This window comes from Castor canadensis, chromosome 18 (genome assembly GCF_047511655.1).
Source record: "Castor canadensis chromosome 18, mCasCan1.hap1v2, whole genome shotgun sequence".
NCBI lineage: Eukaryota > Metazoa > Chordata > Mammalia > Rodentia > Castoridae > Castor > Castor canadensis.
In genome coordinates, this window is record NC_133403.1 from 37,420,590 (window position 1) to 37,437,478 (window position 16,889).

The following is a 16,889-nucleotide window of genomic DNA, read 5'->3' on the forward strand; positions in this document are numbered from 1 at the left end:
CTTCCTCCTCGGTGGCCCGGGCCCCTCCTCCCGTGTTAAAGGGACAGCTGCTGACTCAGGCTCCCCAGTGCTGCCCACGGCTCACACACGACCTGGTCCCCTCGGACAGATGAGGAAACTGAGGCTCAGGGGTTGAGACCCTGCGCCCCTCGCCCTAAACCACGCCTTCCACAAACACCCCCAAATCTTATTCGAGGTATAGAGCTGGTCCCAAATGTCACAGGAAAACAAACACAGAGAAACAGGGGTCACCCATCCCACGAGGAAGGCAGACCTTGTTTCAAATCACCGCTCCATCTTGGCGTTTCATATCCAACCTCAGAACCTGAGCCATTATTTACTGTTCAAGTGAATAACGCATCACTCACTCCTTCGTTCAAGAAATAAGCAATTATTGGACACCGACTGTATGCCAATCCTGGGACCTTTAGCAGCAATCAAGGTAGCACATGCCCTGGCCTCATACGGCTTTTGGGGCGCTAAAGAGCAAACATGATCAGAGCTGTCGGAGGGCAGCGCGGGGGTGCCCGGGGCTGGCGCCTTGGCCCAGGGCTGGGAGAAGCTACCGGGAGGAGGGAAGTCGGAGCTGAGCCAGGAACGGACGTGAGGGGTGGGAAAGACTGGGATGCACAGCTGTGGTGTGTTCTAGGGACGGAGAAAGAGTTAGAGGGACTGCAATGGGGCAGCTTTAGGGCCGGCAGAGGCCAGAGTCCTTACGAGTGTCTGTACCAGGGGAACTAGGGAGCCATAGAAGGTGTTAAGCACGTGGACAGCACTGTGATCAGATCCACAGCTTATCCGTCCCCATCTCACTGGGTGGACCCGAGCCACTCGGTGCACCTCTGGGCCTCGTTGCTCTATCGGTAAACGGAGAGGTGAGATTCAGGAAGGACCCGGCAGCCTAGGTGTTCTGTGTCCTCCCTAGGTTTGATGACTGACACCTGGACACTTCAAGTCAAGTCATTCTGCATGGCTGTGATCCAGAGCAAGAACATCTCTGCCCTCACATTAGACACCCACCATCCTTAGCTAGTGCCCTGTCCTAGACTGGGCACTGGGAATAAAGATGTGGACACAGGAACAAACTTGGGCCCTGATATAGCCCCGGCTTGGAGGGGAGAGAAAAACACACGTGACGAGTCTAACACCCCAGGAGAGCAGAGGGCAGAGATCACCCCGGGATGCTGAGCTGGGTAGGGTGAGATCTTGGAGGGCTGCCTGGAGGAGGCTAAGCCTTAGCACAAAGTTCAGAGTGAAATAAGAAGCATGAGTTGCATGTATGGCTTAGGAAGAAGTTAAGGCAGGGATTATAAAGTTTAAATAAATCTTTTTTTTTTTTTGAGACAGGTTTCCACTACATATCCCTTGACCCTGAAATCCTCCCGCTTCCACTTCCTGAGTGGTGGGACTACAGGAGTGTGCTGCCATGCTCGACTCGAGGTGGAACTCTTTATGGGAAAACATCAAGTAGGAAGGAAGAGGCAGCGCGCCTCGTCGGCACACCACAGACCCTGGAGTGAGGCTCTGACACAAACAGTGTCCTCCACTTCCTGCTGTGTGACCGCGGTAGGTCACTTGGCCTCTCTGTGCCTTCTTTCTTCATCCGTGGAGCTGACGTCAGCATGGGATGACCTCCCGTTCATAGAGCACTTCACAAAGTGTTCGAGGCTGTCGCTGCAGTGGCTGCTGTTCTTGTCATTGTCACCCTAAAAGAGTGACAACATGGCAAAAATTGCAAGGGGACAAGTGCATGTCTGCACTTGGGGACATGACACCATGGAGTCACAGAATGCTCGCAGCTACCTGAACTAGCGGGCTCAGAGAAGCCAAGTCACTCCCTCAAGGACACACAGCAGGGCAGAGCCCAGGCTCCAGAGCTTCTGGCCGGGTGAGGAAGAGGACGACGGGGTGGGGAGGCCACGGAGGCTGAAAAGTGGACCAGGTGACCTGCCATGATCGTCAGCCACAGCCCCTGTCCCTGACACCTCGGGCCACCAAACAGCCACCCTGGGCTGTGTCTGGTTACTCATTAAGTCCCATTTCGCCATTCTGGTCCCGGTTTGCCTTTCTGTTGCGGGGCACAGGAGCCCCGGGGAGAGGAGGGACAAAGCGTCACAGCGTCCACGTCCCCTTACGTCAGGCAGAGATGGGGACTTGGAGCCCAGGCAAGGGGAGTGACCGGCCCAGTCTCCTGCCACCCAGCGCAGCGCCCGTTCCAGTGCGGTGACTCCCAAGCCCAGCCCAGGTCAAGAGCCTCACCTGGGGCCAAGCTGTCACCTGCCAGAGCCAAGCCTCGCCGTTCTCGCTGGGGGACCCTGGCTCTCCGTGTCCCGCGGTCTCTGCCCTTCCCGGGCCCAGCCGCAGCCCCCAGCGGCCCCTGCTCGATGGCACGGGTGAGAATTCGCCCTTGAGACCCTTGTACAGAGCTGCCACCGCCTCTTATCCCTGAAAACAGAAGGAATGGGTTTTCAAGGGCGAGGCTGCAGCACAGAGAGGTTAAGTGACTTGCCCTGGGTTGCCCAGCAAACGCACTGACCCAAGAGACTTAAATATTCATAGCCACAAGCTGGGCTCAGCAGTGGAGTGCCCAAGGCCATGGGTTCCATTCCCAGCCCCGCAAAAGCAAACCAAAAAATCATGCTCAAATAAACTTTCCCCGCGGAATTCTATGCACCCATCACAAAGGCTAAGTTAGACCGAAACCCAGTAGCTGGGATTACAGGTGTGAGACACGAGTGCCTGGCGGAAATTGAATTTCAAGCTTTATTTAATTTCACTTGATTTAGATTAAAATAGCCACAGGTGTCTGGTGGCCAGGGTTTTGGAAGCCCAGGTCTGGAGAACAGTCCTATGGGACGATGAGGACCAAAGTGAGAGGGGTCATTGTCACCGGGGGGAGAGGTGAGAATTTGTAAATCCTCTCATTTTGCACCGTGATTTCTCCACCCCGATAGAGAGGAGTCTAAGTGACGCACAGACGGACGGGCCATTAGCAAACAAGGACGGTAAGTGCCCCAAACAAACAGGATGCTGTGGAGTACAGATTGACCCAATTAAAAAAAAATCCCCCATCCTGAAACTAGTGGAATGGGGAAAGGCCTGACCATCACTTGTCCCCGTGACCGGGGACAGGTGAGAAGGCATGGCACTGGTCACTTCACCTTGAGCCCCAGGATGGCGTGGGGTTTTCCCTCTTCCCATGTCCCACAGATCCGGGCTACTGCAGGGAACAGAGCAGCAGGCAGACCCCAACCCTGGGACAGTGCACAAGGACAAGGTCAAGGTCACCCAAAACAAGGGACGTCACAGCCACAAGGAGCCTCGGGAGAGGTGACACTGAGTGTCCTGTGCTCCTGGCTCTGAAATCCAGGATTTTAGGGGGACTGAGGGAATGTGAGTAAAGTGTAGGATACAGTTTCAGCGTCACCTCACTGAGCGTCAACACGGGGTGTTAACGACACAGACCTGCTGTGGGTGATGTCACCTGGCTACTCTAGATCCCCTTTTCTCTAATTCTAACTTGTCTGGTGTGGACAAGGCCCTGGGTTCGATCCCCAGCACCGAAAACAAAAAAAAGGTGGGTTGGGGGATTTGAGAGGTAGAGGGGGCCCCCCCACACACACAAACCTACTCTAAAATTAAGAAAAGCCGGCACGGTGGCTCACGCCTGTAATCCCACCTACTCAGGAGGCAGAGATCAGGAGGAGAGCGGTTCGAGGCCAGCCTGGACAAATAGTTCGAGACCCTATCTCAAAAAACCCTTCACAAAAAAGGGCTGGTGGAGTGGCTCAAGGTGAAGGCCCTGAGTTCAAGCCCCAGTACTGCAAAAAAAAAAAAAAGAAATTAATAAATAAAATAAATTAAGAAAAGCCATTTTAGAACCCACCCACCTGCCCACTTGCAAAGTAACAGAAAATAATAACACCTCTTCCAAGAGCTTCCCACATTGCAGAGGGCACTTGTCCAAGTGCTTCCAAAATGAGACTTTTTTGGCTTTTGGCGGTATTGGGGTTTGAACTCAGGGCACGCTCGCTAGGCAGGCGCTCTGCCTCTTGAGCCTCTGTGAACTCAAGATAGCTTCCCCCATGGTTTCGGCTCCTCTGATTTTCTTTGTTTACTTGTTTGGTTTTTGAGACAAAGTCTCCCTGTGTAGCCCAAGCTGGGCTCGAACTTGTATCCTCCTGCCTCAGCCTCCCTCCCGGGTGCTGGGATTGCAGGTGTGCGTTGCTGCTGGTGTTCTGGGGAGCAGGGTCGCAGAAGTCCCCGAGGCTGAGTGCCCGGAGAGACAGGAGCTGGGGCACCGAGGGCTCACACCTGCATCCCCCACCACGAAGACCAGCCCGGGGCAAAAAGGATTCCTGCCCCTTCTTCCCGACCCGTCCCCAGCAGCTCCCGCTTCTCCAAGCTCAGGCCCTGTGTCCCTCTCTGTCTTCAAGCACAGGACCTTGTCACCATAGCTCTGTTTCAGTGAGAACGAAAAAGCCCTATTACCCGGATGGTTATTATTACTGTTCTGGAATGCTGCCGCAGACCAAAGGAGGAACCCCAGGACTGGGAACGACTGAGGCCTCTGGGTGACCTAGGGCAGGGGCCAGATCACTAAGGACCTAACTGTCCCCACCCCACAGTTGCCTCGGCCCCCTAGAAAAAGGGGAACCCTCACTGCCTCCAATTAGCACTACTTGAAATAAAAAGGAAGCCAAAATTAAGAAGTCTTAGCCAAGTATGGCAATGCACTTCTATAATCCCAGCCTCTGCAGAAGCAGAGACAGGAGGAGCACAAGTTCAAAGCCAGCCCGAGAAGAGGAAAGAACCGAGAGAGTGTGGCTCAAATGGCAGGGCCTAGCGTGTGCAAGGCCCTGGGTTCAAACCCCACTGTTGCAAAATAAAAAATGGAAAGGTCTCCATGGACTTATGTGTGGGATTTGACTCTGCTGCAAACATCTTGATTTTTCTTCCATGATCTGTGAACAGATTCCTCACAGGCTTTGGACTGCCCTGCTCCGCCCATCAGTGTTTGTTGATGGGCAATAACCTTGGGGCAAGGCTTCGGGGGCCGTGGGGTCCTGACCTTAGCTGTGTTTTAAACGTGGCACCTAGAGAAGCTGTTTGTCACTTTGGGGGATGACGCAAAGCTGGGACACCATGGAAGTGTCCACAGAGGGTTCCATAAGGTCTTCACCGAATCGATGATGGATTGAAGCCAGGTGACCCAAATGAGGAGCGCAAAAGGCCAGTCCACAGCTGGGGCCCCAGACAGCAAAACAAGGGACACCTGACTGGACTGGATTAAAAATAATCCTTTAACTTCTCTTAGGGGCAGTTGGTATGGAACGCGATGTTTCAGATAGAACATGTTTTGCCTACTTGAGACCAGGTCCTGGCCATATTAATAGAAGTAGAGAAGGTAAAACAAAGGAGGTGTGTTACCCTGGAGCAGTTTCCCCTGATATCTGAGGCTGGGTCATCCCTTGTTATGGGGACTGTCCTGTGCGTTGTGCGTCCCTGGCCTCTAACCACTGTGTGATGAGGGCTGTGGAGCCTTACTGGGCAGCGTGGCAAAAGGTGGCCGAGTACAGAGAGGACAGGCCCAGCAGAATGAAGGACCCCATCTCAGGGGTCCCCTTGGCTTGGAGTTTGTAGAACATGGCCACTGAGAGCCGGGCAGCGGGGAGCTGGGGGCTGGGAGCCCTGGCTGCTGTGTGGCCGGTCAGTGTCATTGTCCCTGTCTCCTGAGGAGGGAAACGGAGTTAGGTGACCACCCCAGGGTCACACCTGAAGTAACCTGACGGCGCTGGGCAGAGGCCAGCGCTGCGGGTTCCTCACTGGCAGAGACAACAACCGTCAGGCTCCCCACCTCCCAAGGCCACCCTGAGCTGGCCGTCCTCGGGGTGGGGATGAGGTGGACACCTGCCCGAGGTCCCTGGCCAGCCTCCTGCCCCTCCTCCTGGGACTTTGGGCTTTGCAGTTTTAGAGAGAACCAGTTTAGAGAGAGCCTGGCCTCAGTTTGCCCATCTGTGAAGTGGGGAAAGAGGCTTGGACTCCCCTCCTCTGCCTCCCACAGCCTTTCAGATTTTGGAACAAGGTAGGAAGGACATCCTTGTTCAGTATGACCCACATCTGGGGACACAAATGCCCTCTTGAGCACCAGAAAATAAAAAAAGGCCCTTGTCTCCCCTTGTCTCTCAAATACCCACTGTGCACTGATTTATACCAATTAAGCTATTGACAAATTAACAAATCTAAGATGTGGATCCTAATGTTAGTTGAAGAACTAGGAGGACAGAGAGATTAAGTAACTTGTCTAAGATCACGCAGCAAGTCAAAGACAAAAGTTGAATTTGAACTTGGAAAATGTTTGCATGGATAAACAAAATGTGGTATATCTATCGATGGAATGTTACTCAGCCACAAAAAGGAACGCATTGCTACTTCACACTACAATGTGGAGAGACCTTGAAAACAGTGTGCCAGTCACAAAAGGGCACATATGGTCTGACTCCATGTGCAGGAAATGATGAAAGAACAGACAAGGGCCTAAGACAGAGCAGAGATTGTGGCTGCCAAGGACCACAGGGAGGGCAGATGTGGAGTGACTGCTAGAGTGCAGGCTTTCTTTTTGGGGTGAGGAAAAGTTCTGAAGTTAATACTGCATAAAGTGGTGAATTCTGTGATGTGTGAATTATATCTCAATCAAGGTGTTAAAAAAAAAAAAAGAATGAACTGGATGCTGGTGACTCATTCCCGTCATCCTAGTGACTCAGGAGGCAGAGATCAGGAGGATTGTGGTTCAAAGCCAGCCTGGACAAATAGTTTGAAAGACCCTGCCTCGAAAAACCATTCACAAACTAGGGCTGGTGGAGTGGCTTAAGGTGAAGGCCCTGGGTTCAAATCCCATCACTGCAAAAAAATAAATAAATAAAGAGATGTGCTCAGACAGGAGGTCAAAGACAGTGGTATATGTTTTGTGTTCCCCTTTCTTTTCGGTTCTTGTTGTTGTTTTGCTTTGTGCTGTTGTGTTGTGTTGACACGGTGTCTCAACACACTGCCCAGGCTGGTCTCGAACTCCTGGAATCAAGGGATCTCCCCCGCCCAGCCTCCCTCACTGAGTCAATCGATACACCGGAGCACCCAGCTTCTCTTTCGGCTGGGACGTGGTTTGTGTTTTTCATTTGGTGTTTTTCAAATCACAACACAGCTACGTTTGGGAACGACACAGAGGGTCTGAAAGCAGGCGTTCTGATCTCGTCCCCACCATCCATGGGTAGCTCCAGGCCCACCCACTCCCCCAGTCCAGCCTCGAAGCTGCACGGGGAGAGATTAATTCGACTCTAGGATGTCACAGGATTCCGTCAGCTGGGAGAGCCTGGGGCAGAGATGATATCAAAACCAATCTGGGGCTTCCCAATGTGACAGCCTGGCCAGATGCCTCCTGTCCCACACTCAACCGTCTCCATCGGCCCTGTGTCCACAAAGGACTCAGCTGCCCCTAGCCACCTAAGACCCTTGTCAGCTGTCCTCGGCTTCGGAGCCTGGAGCCTAGAAAGGGGACTCTGCCTACCCAGCTCCCCGACTGTGTGCTGAGTCCTCAGTCCTCGCCTCCCAGCAGAGACCCCACGTGGGACAAGGTGAGGGACAGTTCTGGTACTTTGTCAACGTCCCAGCTGTATACACTCAGACACTCGAGGGCTTCAGAATGCCATCTCCCCAGCTTTGTCACCTCATCCCACCAGGGAGGGGGAAAATCCAAGGAGGCCAGCGCTTGGGACATCTTGTCCTGCAGAGGGGGTGGCTGTGCTGGCTGCAATATCTGTCTCATTGATATTCTCGTCCTCGCCAGGCTGAGAGGAGAGCTTTGTTGTGGGCGCCTGGGAGAGAAGCAGCCAGGCAGTGTGGACAGACTGACATCCGGACACAGCCAGTGTCAGACCTGAGGCTTGGTGTGGGGCAGGGACGTTGTTTTTCATTTTTGAATTCAGGACTTAGGACTTGCTAGGCAGGTGCTCTATCACTTGAGCCAGGACCTCAGTCCTTTTTGCTTTAGTTGTTTTCAGAAAGGATCTCACTAACTTTTGGTCCAGGTCAACCCGGACCTTGACCATCCTACCTCCACCTTGTCCCCAGTAGCTGGAGTTACAGGTTATGTCCTGCCCTCGGTTTCCCTTTCTGTAAGATGATGATAACACTGCTCTGTGATCTGGCACTTTTACGATCACACATTCTGATTAATTAATTATTTTTTCTTTTTGGCGGTACGAGGGTTTGAACTCAGAGCCCTACCAGTTGAGCCATGACCCCCCAACACTCTTTTTTTTAAGCCTATGTAGCTCCCTCTGTAGCCCAGGCTGGCCTGGAACTCCCAATCCTCCTGCCTCAGCCTCCCGAGTTCTGGGATTACAGCTATGCTGCACCACACCCGGTGGTGGGGTTGTTTCTTGGGCACCTCCTCTACGCCAAGCACAGGCCCACGAATTTAAGGGGCCGTCTCACACGATCCTCACGCAATCCCACCCGTGCTTGGGAAGCCCGTGGGGTCTGCATTTGAGTGAAGACAGCGAGGGCGGGAAGAGGAGGGGATGCGAGGAAACAGCAGCGCTGGAGAGAAGTGCAGCCAGACTCACCCCCAACTCCCGGAAGCCCAGCCCGGGCCAGGGGGCGTGGCTGGTGGGCGTGGGTGGGCGTGGCTTGGGGCGTGGCCTGAGGGGCTGATAAAGCCGGCGTCTCCGCAGTCCGCGGCTGCCTCCCTGTTTCCGCGCACCCGGACCCCATCTCACTTTACACCGTCCATCCTCGCAGCTCCTCCGCCATGCCCGGTAGGTGGCCCCCGTCCTCAGCTGCACCTCAGGACTGCCTGACCTGCCTGCTTGCCGGGGAGAGGGAGCCAGGGGCGGGGGCGCGGCCACTCTGTGCCTCGATGGTCCCATCTGTAAACTGGGCGGTCTCTGAAGGACCTGGTGAGGGCCAAGTGAGACGGTGCACGTCGTGCAACGATGGGTAATACTGACTGAGCGCTCCCGTGAGCTCGTGGCAGGCCCGTGGCGTGGACAGAGCCCCCCCCCAACCCCTTTTCTAGTTCCTGCGGCAGCTGGGGGCGGATTATTGGGCTCTGAACCTCGGAGGGGGTAGATGCACATAGGGGGAGCCCTGCCCCATAAATGAAGGCAATGGTGCAACCTGGGACGGAGTGCACAGGGCTCCCCAAATCCACAAAGAGGACTTGGGAGGGGGCTCCTCCCATCCCAAACAGAGGCAAAACGATCTGGGGGAGTCCTGTCCTGAAATGCTCTCAATGTCTGACTTACATTCAAGAGATCTGCTATCCACCGGGTGACCGGCCCCCATTGTGGGTTAAGTCAGACAAACATGGGGTGTTTGCCTGTGATGGGGGGAAAGCACCAGACAGGCCCTCAGCCAGCCACCTGCTGATCTCTTCTGGTTCCGCCCAAGTAGGGGACGAGTTACATCTCCCCTGTGACTCAGCAAGACAGAGGGACAGATAGAAAGTCCATCAGGTTTCCTGGAGCCCACCCACAGTCCCAGGCAGACTGCTGGAGTTCCAATCCTGTCTCACTAGCTGTGTGACCTTGGACCAGTCACATTAACACAGTAGCTCCTGTTGCTTGTAGCAAGGTACCCCAAACATAATCTAAGACACACCCTAAAATATTAATTTTGCTAATAGTTTTGCTAATGTCCATCACAGTCCCGGGGCTCCATTGGGCTCAGCTAGGCAGCTGTCACTTGAGGGTTTCTGAGTGACCAAGACCGAGTGACGGTCCTCTCGAGGGCTTCTTCACTCCCAGCAGCTGTCAAGGAGTTGGGTCCCTGTGGTCTCTGCCTGTGACCTGGCCTCCTCCCGCCATGGGGAGCATTTTACAGATGATGGAGCCAAGGATGAGGGGGAAATTGTTTGTTGATGCCGGGCTGAGATTTGAACACAGATCTCCAGGGTGCTGTATCACCCAGGCCCCTTCCTCGCCTCTTGGGAAGTTTAGGAGGGGTCACTGCACCCTGGCCAGCTCTCCTGACTCTCTGGACTTCCTCCCAGCAATGACCTCTGAGGAGCCCCTGCACATGAAGACCCCAGTTCGCGACAGCATGACGCTGTCCAAAGTTGCAGGCACCAATGTCTACCTCAAGATGGACAGCTCCCAGCCCTCTGGCTCCTTCAAGATCCGGGGTATCGGGCACTTCTGCAAGACGGTACAAGATGGGGTGGGCATCCTGGGGGGAGGGGCAGGTACTCCTTCAGGGCCAGGGCTCTGTGAACTAAGAGGAGTTCAGATATGGTAGTACACGCCTGTAATCCCAGCATTCGGGAGGCTACACAGTAAGTTCCAGGATAGGTTGGCTAAGTTCTCATGATAATGGACCTTCTGTATTACGACTGCCTCTGGTTAAGGGTGCAGACCCTCAAAGGTCCCTATGGACTGACCACAGCGCCATGTCACTTGCCTTTACCCTCCTCTAGCCCTTGCCCATCTCCTTGGGGAGGAGGATGCAGTCTGACACAGGGCAGTACAAGTATCAAGTGAAAGAAGTGGAGGTCGGTGTCCATGGAAGGGGTTCCGGGTGGCAGGGACCAGCACAGGCAAGACTGAGGGGTGTGCCTAACCCCTCCCTTCTTGTCTCCACAGTGGGCTGAGCAAGGCTGTGAACATTTTGTCTGCTCCTCGGGTAAGTCACCTCTTCCCCTTCCTGTCCTTGGCTGTGTGTTCTGGGGCCAGGCGCTTTGCCTCTCTGAGCCCTGGTTTCCTGAGCAATGAGCTATCGCAAACATTTGCAAAGGCTCCAACTTGGGATTCCAGGAGGAGGCCAGTGGTCACACAGGGGGTAAGGGGGAGCCTAGAACTCTAGTTGGGGGGTGTGACCAGTCCTAACTGGGCTCCCAAACCCTGCGGCACTAACACAGAACCTCCATTCCCACCGTGACAGCCGGCAATGCAGGCATGGCGGCTGCCTATGCTGCCAGGAAGCTGGGCCTCCCCGCCACCATCATCGTACCCAGCACCACACCTGACCTCACCATCGAAAGGCTCAAGAATGAGGGCGCCATGGTCAAGGTGGTGGGTGAGGTGAGTGCCAACTCAGGGTAGGGGCCACAAGGGATCTGGTGGCTGGACAGAGTTCCTCACTGCCCCAACCCCTGTCCCCACACCCTGTCGCCTGGCAGACGTTGATGGAGGCCTTTGAGCTGGCGAGGGCCCTGGTGAAGAACAACCCAGGCTGGGTCTACGTCCCCCCCTTTGATGACCCTCTCATCTGGTAAGTGGAGTTCAAGGTCACCTTGTGTGGGAGGTGGGCATCCACCACAATGTCACTGTGGAACTGTCCACTCTCCCTGACATGTCCAGGTGTGACTCTGTGGACACACAGACACAAGTGTCAGCAGTGGGGTTCCCAGACACAGACCCCGGGGCGAGGAATTAGAGAAGCAGCTCGTTTGGAGGTGGGGGTGGTGACTCAGTCATGTGGACAAGTGACACGAGAAGCAGCCAATTAAAGGGGTTCTCTTGGGCAGGGGACTTCCCCGGGCTGCATGGGCTCAGTGCCCCAAGGACACCTGAGGGGCCACTACAGAATGTGTGCCACAGGGCTCTCCCATGTACAGGAGAGGGAGTGGGGGACTTATACACCAGCTCCCATAGCCATCAGCTGAGGGCCACTCTCAGGGGGCGTTGTCCCCTGGAGCACTGCTGGTGGCCAGATGTGTAGGCAGTTCCAGTGACCAGAGAGCCTGGCAGCCAGCATCGGAGCGAAGGCTGGGAGGCAGGGAGTAGCCCCCAAACCCATCAGCTGCCAGGGATAAGAGCAAGTGCAGACTTGCAGTGACATCTCCATAGAGGACCCCTGCTTGGTGTCCCGGAAGCCCAGCCCTGACCTACCACCCCCTTTCCCCTCCCGCTCCCCCCACCCAGGGAAGGCCACATGTCCATCGTGAGGGAGCTGAAGGAGACACTGAGTGCAAAGCCAGGGGCCATCGTGCTGTCGGTGGGCGGTGGGGGCCTGTTGTGCGGCGTGGTCCAGGGCCTGCAGGAGGTGGGCTGGGGGGACGTCCCCATCATCGCCATGGAGACCATCGGTGCCCACAGCTTCCATGCGGCCACCATAGCAGGCAAGCTGGTCTGCCTGCCTAGGATCACCAGGTGAGCAGCTGGGGTGCCTCCCTCGGTGTCCAGCAAGCCTGGGGGAACCTCCTGCTCCCCCAGTGCTGATGACAGTTCCACTCTCCAGGTGAGGAAACTGAGGTTTTTGTCACTTGCCCAAGGTCACACAGCCATTGGTGGTATGGCTGGGACTTGAACCCAAGTCAGTGGGACTCTCTACCAGGGACGTCACACTTCCTCTTGTGAAAACGTTAATACTAATCATTTCTTGCTTCCCCCCATGTTGGGGTTTTACAAACCAATCATTTATTGAGCCCCTGGCTTGTGCAGGACACTGGCTGACCGTAGATGAATAAATGCATCTCTTGGTCTCAAACCTTTGCTACATTAGAACTAGGTTTGGGCTGCATTACACAGGAACCCAGAATAGCAACAATGAACTTTATTTTTCTCTGCTATGAAGAAGTCTGAGGTAGGCAGTATAGAGGCAAGGCCATGAAATCAGGGACCAGGTTTCTTCAGTTCATTGCCACCCTCAGCATGTAGCCTTAGGACCTAAAATGGCTGCTTGAGTGCCAACTACCACACCCACACTCCATCAGTAAGGGCAGAAAGCTGTGTCCTACCTTTAATGACAAAGCATGGCTGCTGTTTGACTACAATGGGGTTACATTCTGGTAAGCCCATCGTTTGCTGAAAACATCACAAATAAAAAATGAATCAAATGTGTCCAACCTTCCACGGTGTAGTACATCCTGGAACATCTGCTGTTTCCACCTGGTGACCACACAGCTGAGGGGACTGTGGCTTCACTGCCGCCACCAGCATCACGACAGAGAATTGTACCACAAATCTGCAGCTTGGGGAAAGCCTCAAACTCCAGACTTAAAGCACTGAAGGTGTATCGTTTTCGCACCACTATGAAGTTGAGAAGTCGTAGGTCAGGGACCCCATACTTCCTCTTCTCTCTCCTGGGCCAGACACAGTCACGTGAGCCCACCTAGCTGCAAGGGAGGCTGGAAATGTCCCCTAGCCGGCATCCATGTGCAGCTGGAGCAGACACCATGGTAGACAATGGCCCCTGCCACAGACGGGAAGACTGAGTCCAGGTGACAGCTTCTTACCGGTTTCTGAGCCTGGCACCCAGGAGCTACTGTGTCTGCCCCAGCACTGCTTGGACAAAAGAGATCATTGTCACAGCCTCCTGTGACACACATGCTGCCTTAGGGCTAAGGCAGTCCAGGCCCTTGAGATGCTCCCGGGCAAGTTGGGGAGATGTGTCAGCAAAGGACCAGAAGTCCTTTGGGAGGCTGAGGAGGGCACCAACACATGGCTACCGGTACCAGTCCTGCTCATAGCCCTGGCACCACTACTCCATGGACATGTGACCTTGGGCAAGTGACTGTACACTCTGCCTCAGTTTCCCTTCTATACAATTGAACCAATTCATAGTGGCAAAAATTGCCATTAAGTAATGCCGTGGGAGGCTTGGCAACTGGTACTTTGTTTTTTTCTTTGGGGGGCAGTAACTGGGATTTGAACTCAGGGCCTCACGCTTGCTAGGCAGGTGCTCCACCACTTGAGCCACTCCCCCAGCCTTTTTTTTAATGATAGGTTTTTTCAAGATAGGGCCTCACAAACTATTTGCCCAGGCTGGCTTCCAACCTCGATCCTCCTGATCTCTGCCTCATGAGTAGCTAGGATTACAGGCGTGAGCCACTGGTGCCGAGCTGGTACTTTGACAAGAAAGACTCACCAGGCTTGTTATGAAGGGGGCAGGCATCTGAGAATGCCACACAAGCCATGAGAAGTACCTCAGAGGGCCCTCCGGAGGAGGGGACCACAGTCTTAAGCCTCAGAGGGTGCGCAAGTAAAGACATGCAGGCTTAGGGAGGGTAACAGGGTAGAGGTTAGAAGCTGGAGCAGAGGGGTCCTGGGGAAGGGGAGGGTTCTTGCGGTATTTGCAGTGAGTGTTGAACAGTGTGGAGCCACAGACCCCAGAGTCCAGGGCCTGGGGCCCTTCAGGCTTCAGGGCTGCAGAAGTTGCCTGTCCCCTGCCCCGACTGCCTCTCACCTCCATCTCCATCTCTTTCTCCCTCCCTGCCTCCCTCCTCTCTCCTGGTTCCCCCATCGCCACTTCTCAGTGTTGCCAAGGCTCTGGGCGTGAACACAGTGGGGGCGCAGGCACTGAAGCTGTTTCAGGAACACCCCATTTTCTCTGAGGTTATCTCGGACCAGGAGGCTGTGGCTGCCATTGAGAAGTTTGTGGGTATGTAACATGGGATCCCATCCACCCCAACTTTTCTCCTAGTTCTGCCTTCCGTCTCTCCCTAGAATGTCTTGGTAGTGGAAGATAATACAGTGCAGTGGTTAAAGTAAAAACGCTAAGCCGTCCGTGCAGAATAAGGCTGGTAACCATGACATGCAGGGAACAATAACAGCATTTTAAATACCAGTCCTGAGCTTCCTGGTGGCCAGGGTAAAAAGGGAAAGGACAGGAATCAGAGTTGGATTTGGAGGTGAGTCTGTAACTGAATTTCTCCTGGGTTCAAGGACAGGGATGGCAAAAAAAAAAAAAAAGTAGCCCTTATGCTGCCACTTGGTTCTGAGTGTCTGTCAACCTGAGTAACGAACTAGGACACTCAGTGCCTCAGTAACTACGATCACTGTACACGTGCGAACCCTCGTGATGAAACCCAGGCTGGGAAAGCCGGGTCTACAGTGATGCTGGGAGGTTTGGTCCAAGAGTCGAGGCTGGCCAGGGCTGAGACCTGATTGGCTGGTGACGCCCGCGCTCTGCCAATGGCCTCACCGTTCCTGGCCACGCCCCTTGCCCCCGCAGACGACGAGAAGACGCTGGTGGAGCCCGCCTGCGGGGCGGCGCTGGCCGCGGTCTACAGTCACGTGGTGAGGAAGCTGCAGGGGCAGGGGAAGCTGCCCGTCCCCCTGTCCTCCCTGGTGGTCATCGTCTGCGGTGGCAGCAACATCAGCCTGGCCCAGCTGCGGGTCCTCAAGGCCCAGCTGGGCATGAAGAATGGGCTGCCCGCGTGAGGCCCTCCCCACCTGTGTCCCCCCACCCCGGGACCCCCGGGGCTGGACTTTCCTCCATACTTGCATCTGGGTTGCGTGCAGAGGAGCGGGCCAGTCGGCAGCCCCCAGGCCATGAACCCAGCCTCTTTGGTGTCTGTGGCTGCTCTGTGTGACTGTCCTGTCACCCAGAAAGGGAGACAACTGCCCGTGACACACTAGGTCCCCAGCAGCAGCCTCCTGCACCAGGCTTCCTCCCTGAAGGTGCCCGGCCTGGTCCAGTGTTGGAGAACCTGCTCACCCTCCTCGCAGAAGCCCAGCCCCCCTCACCCATTTTTCTAATGTGCGCTGTTTCACTAAAATATGTGTGTGTGTGTATTTATAAAACAAAGATCTTTTGATTTTGGTGTTTGGTTTTGAGACAGGGCTTCACTACACAGCCCAGGCTGACCTGGAACTTGTGCTCCTCCTGTCTTGGCCTCCCAAATGCTGGGATTATAGGTATGCACCACCATACCTGGCTGGTGTTGAGTTTTCTGCTTGCTAGTTTGATCCTCCCTCCCCAAACTGCACCCAGTAGCAGCCACCCTCATTCCCTGAATCCCACAAAGAGGCCAAGAGCAGATTCCAGCTGGGCTGGAGTGAAGAGAGGACCCTTGCACCACAGGAAACAGGTTAGGGGCCAAAGGTGGAGGCTGAACTAGCTGGGGTGGGGACATGTAGACGAGCCACCTCACTCTGACATTGAGTCCTTCTGGACAGTCATGATAACTGTACCCAGAACCAGGGGGCCTGTGCAGAGCAGGGGCCCCCATCCACCTATAGGACAGGGAAGACGTGCGTGAACTTGACCTCCATGTTCTGCAAACCCTTTGAACACATGGACAGCTTTCTACCCATAAAGACATCACAGAGACAGGTCACTAGGGCTGCCTCAGGGCGGGGTTCTCAGGAACAGTGGAGGTGGGCTGGCAGGACGCTGGGCTTTAAAGCCCAGTGCCGTTCACACAGGTAACAAGGACTGTGAAGCCAGTGTGGAGAGCGCGCGCTCGAGCCTCCAGCTGCCTCACTCTCCAGTGCACATACGGGACTCCACCTGCTTGCGGCTCACTTACTTTGCTTCCATCTCCCTGACACAAACTGGCAAGAGCAGGACATTTCTGTACCTTTTGTTAGAAGGTGGCCTGGGGCCTCAAAGCAGTGCTGGGGTAGTACCGAGGGCTCTGCAGGGGTTTGCTGAAGACTAGTGAGTGCAAGAGGTTCCATGCGCACCATCACAGCAGCGAAGCCTTGTCACACCACTGGGGAATGCTGCTTACAATAAGCCCCACTTAACGAGGAGGTGACCAAGGTGCTGAGGTTGAGTCTACAGCTAGTAAGAGGAGAAGACAGGACGTAAACCCCAGTCCCTCGCTCCAAGGCTGTGTGTGTCCCATAGCCAGAGCATCGGGGAAGTCTCCAAGGCAGACTATGTGGGGGGATCAGGTGCGGGGGACTGTTCTATGCCACTCTATACCCCACAGTAGGATTTAGGAAGGGCTTGCTGGTTAACAGGGCCCTACAATAGGACCCAAGAATCTAAGACGGTGCACATGTGGATGGACAGACGAGTGGACACAGATGGGTGTATGGACAGATCGGTGGATGAATAGATGGCTGGATGGGTGGTGGATGGAAGGATATGTGGATGGATGGATGGGTGGATGGGTGGAGAGGTGGATGAGACGGATGGACAGATGGGTGGATGGAAAATGG

General features: G+C 54.8%; 1 protein-coding gene across 2 annotated transcripts; it reads left to right on the top strand.

The window, feature by feature from the left end:
* The first annotated feature begins 8,709 nt into the window (after positions 1 to 8,709).
* Positions 8,710 to 15,535, top strand: Sds (serine dehydratase). 2 transcript variants are annotated; one of them, XM_074061255.1, is made up of 9 exons: positions 8,710 to 8,813; positions 10,049 to 10,203; positions 10,472 to 10,546; positions 10,638 to 10,677; positions 10,936 to 11,075; positions 11,174 to 11,265; positions 11,919 to 12,146; positions 14,252 to 14,376; positions 14,950 to 15,535. In XM_074061255.1, exons 1-9 carry the CDS (start codon positions 8,807 to 8,809, stop codon positions 15,156 to 15,158), a joined length of 1,071 nt encoding a protein of 356 aa, XP_073917356.1. In that variant the 5' UTR covers positions 8,710 to 8,806; the 3' UTR covers positions 15,159 to 15,535. The 2 variants fall into 2 exon arrangements, with proteins under 2 accessions (XP_073917356.1, XP_020012518.2); XM_020156929.2 differs by lacking the exon at positions 10,472 to 10,546.
* Positions 15,536 to 16,889: the final 1,354 nt, after the last annotated feature.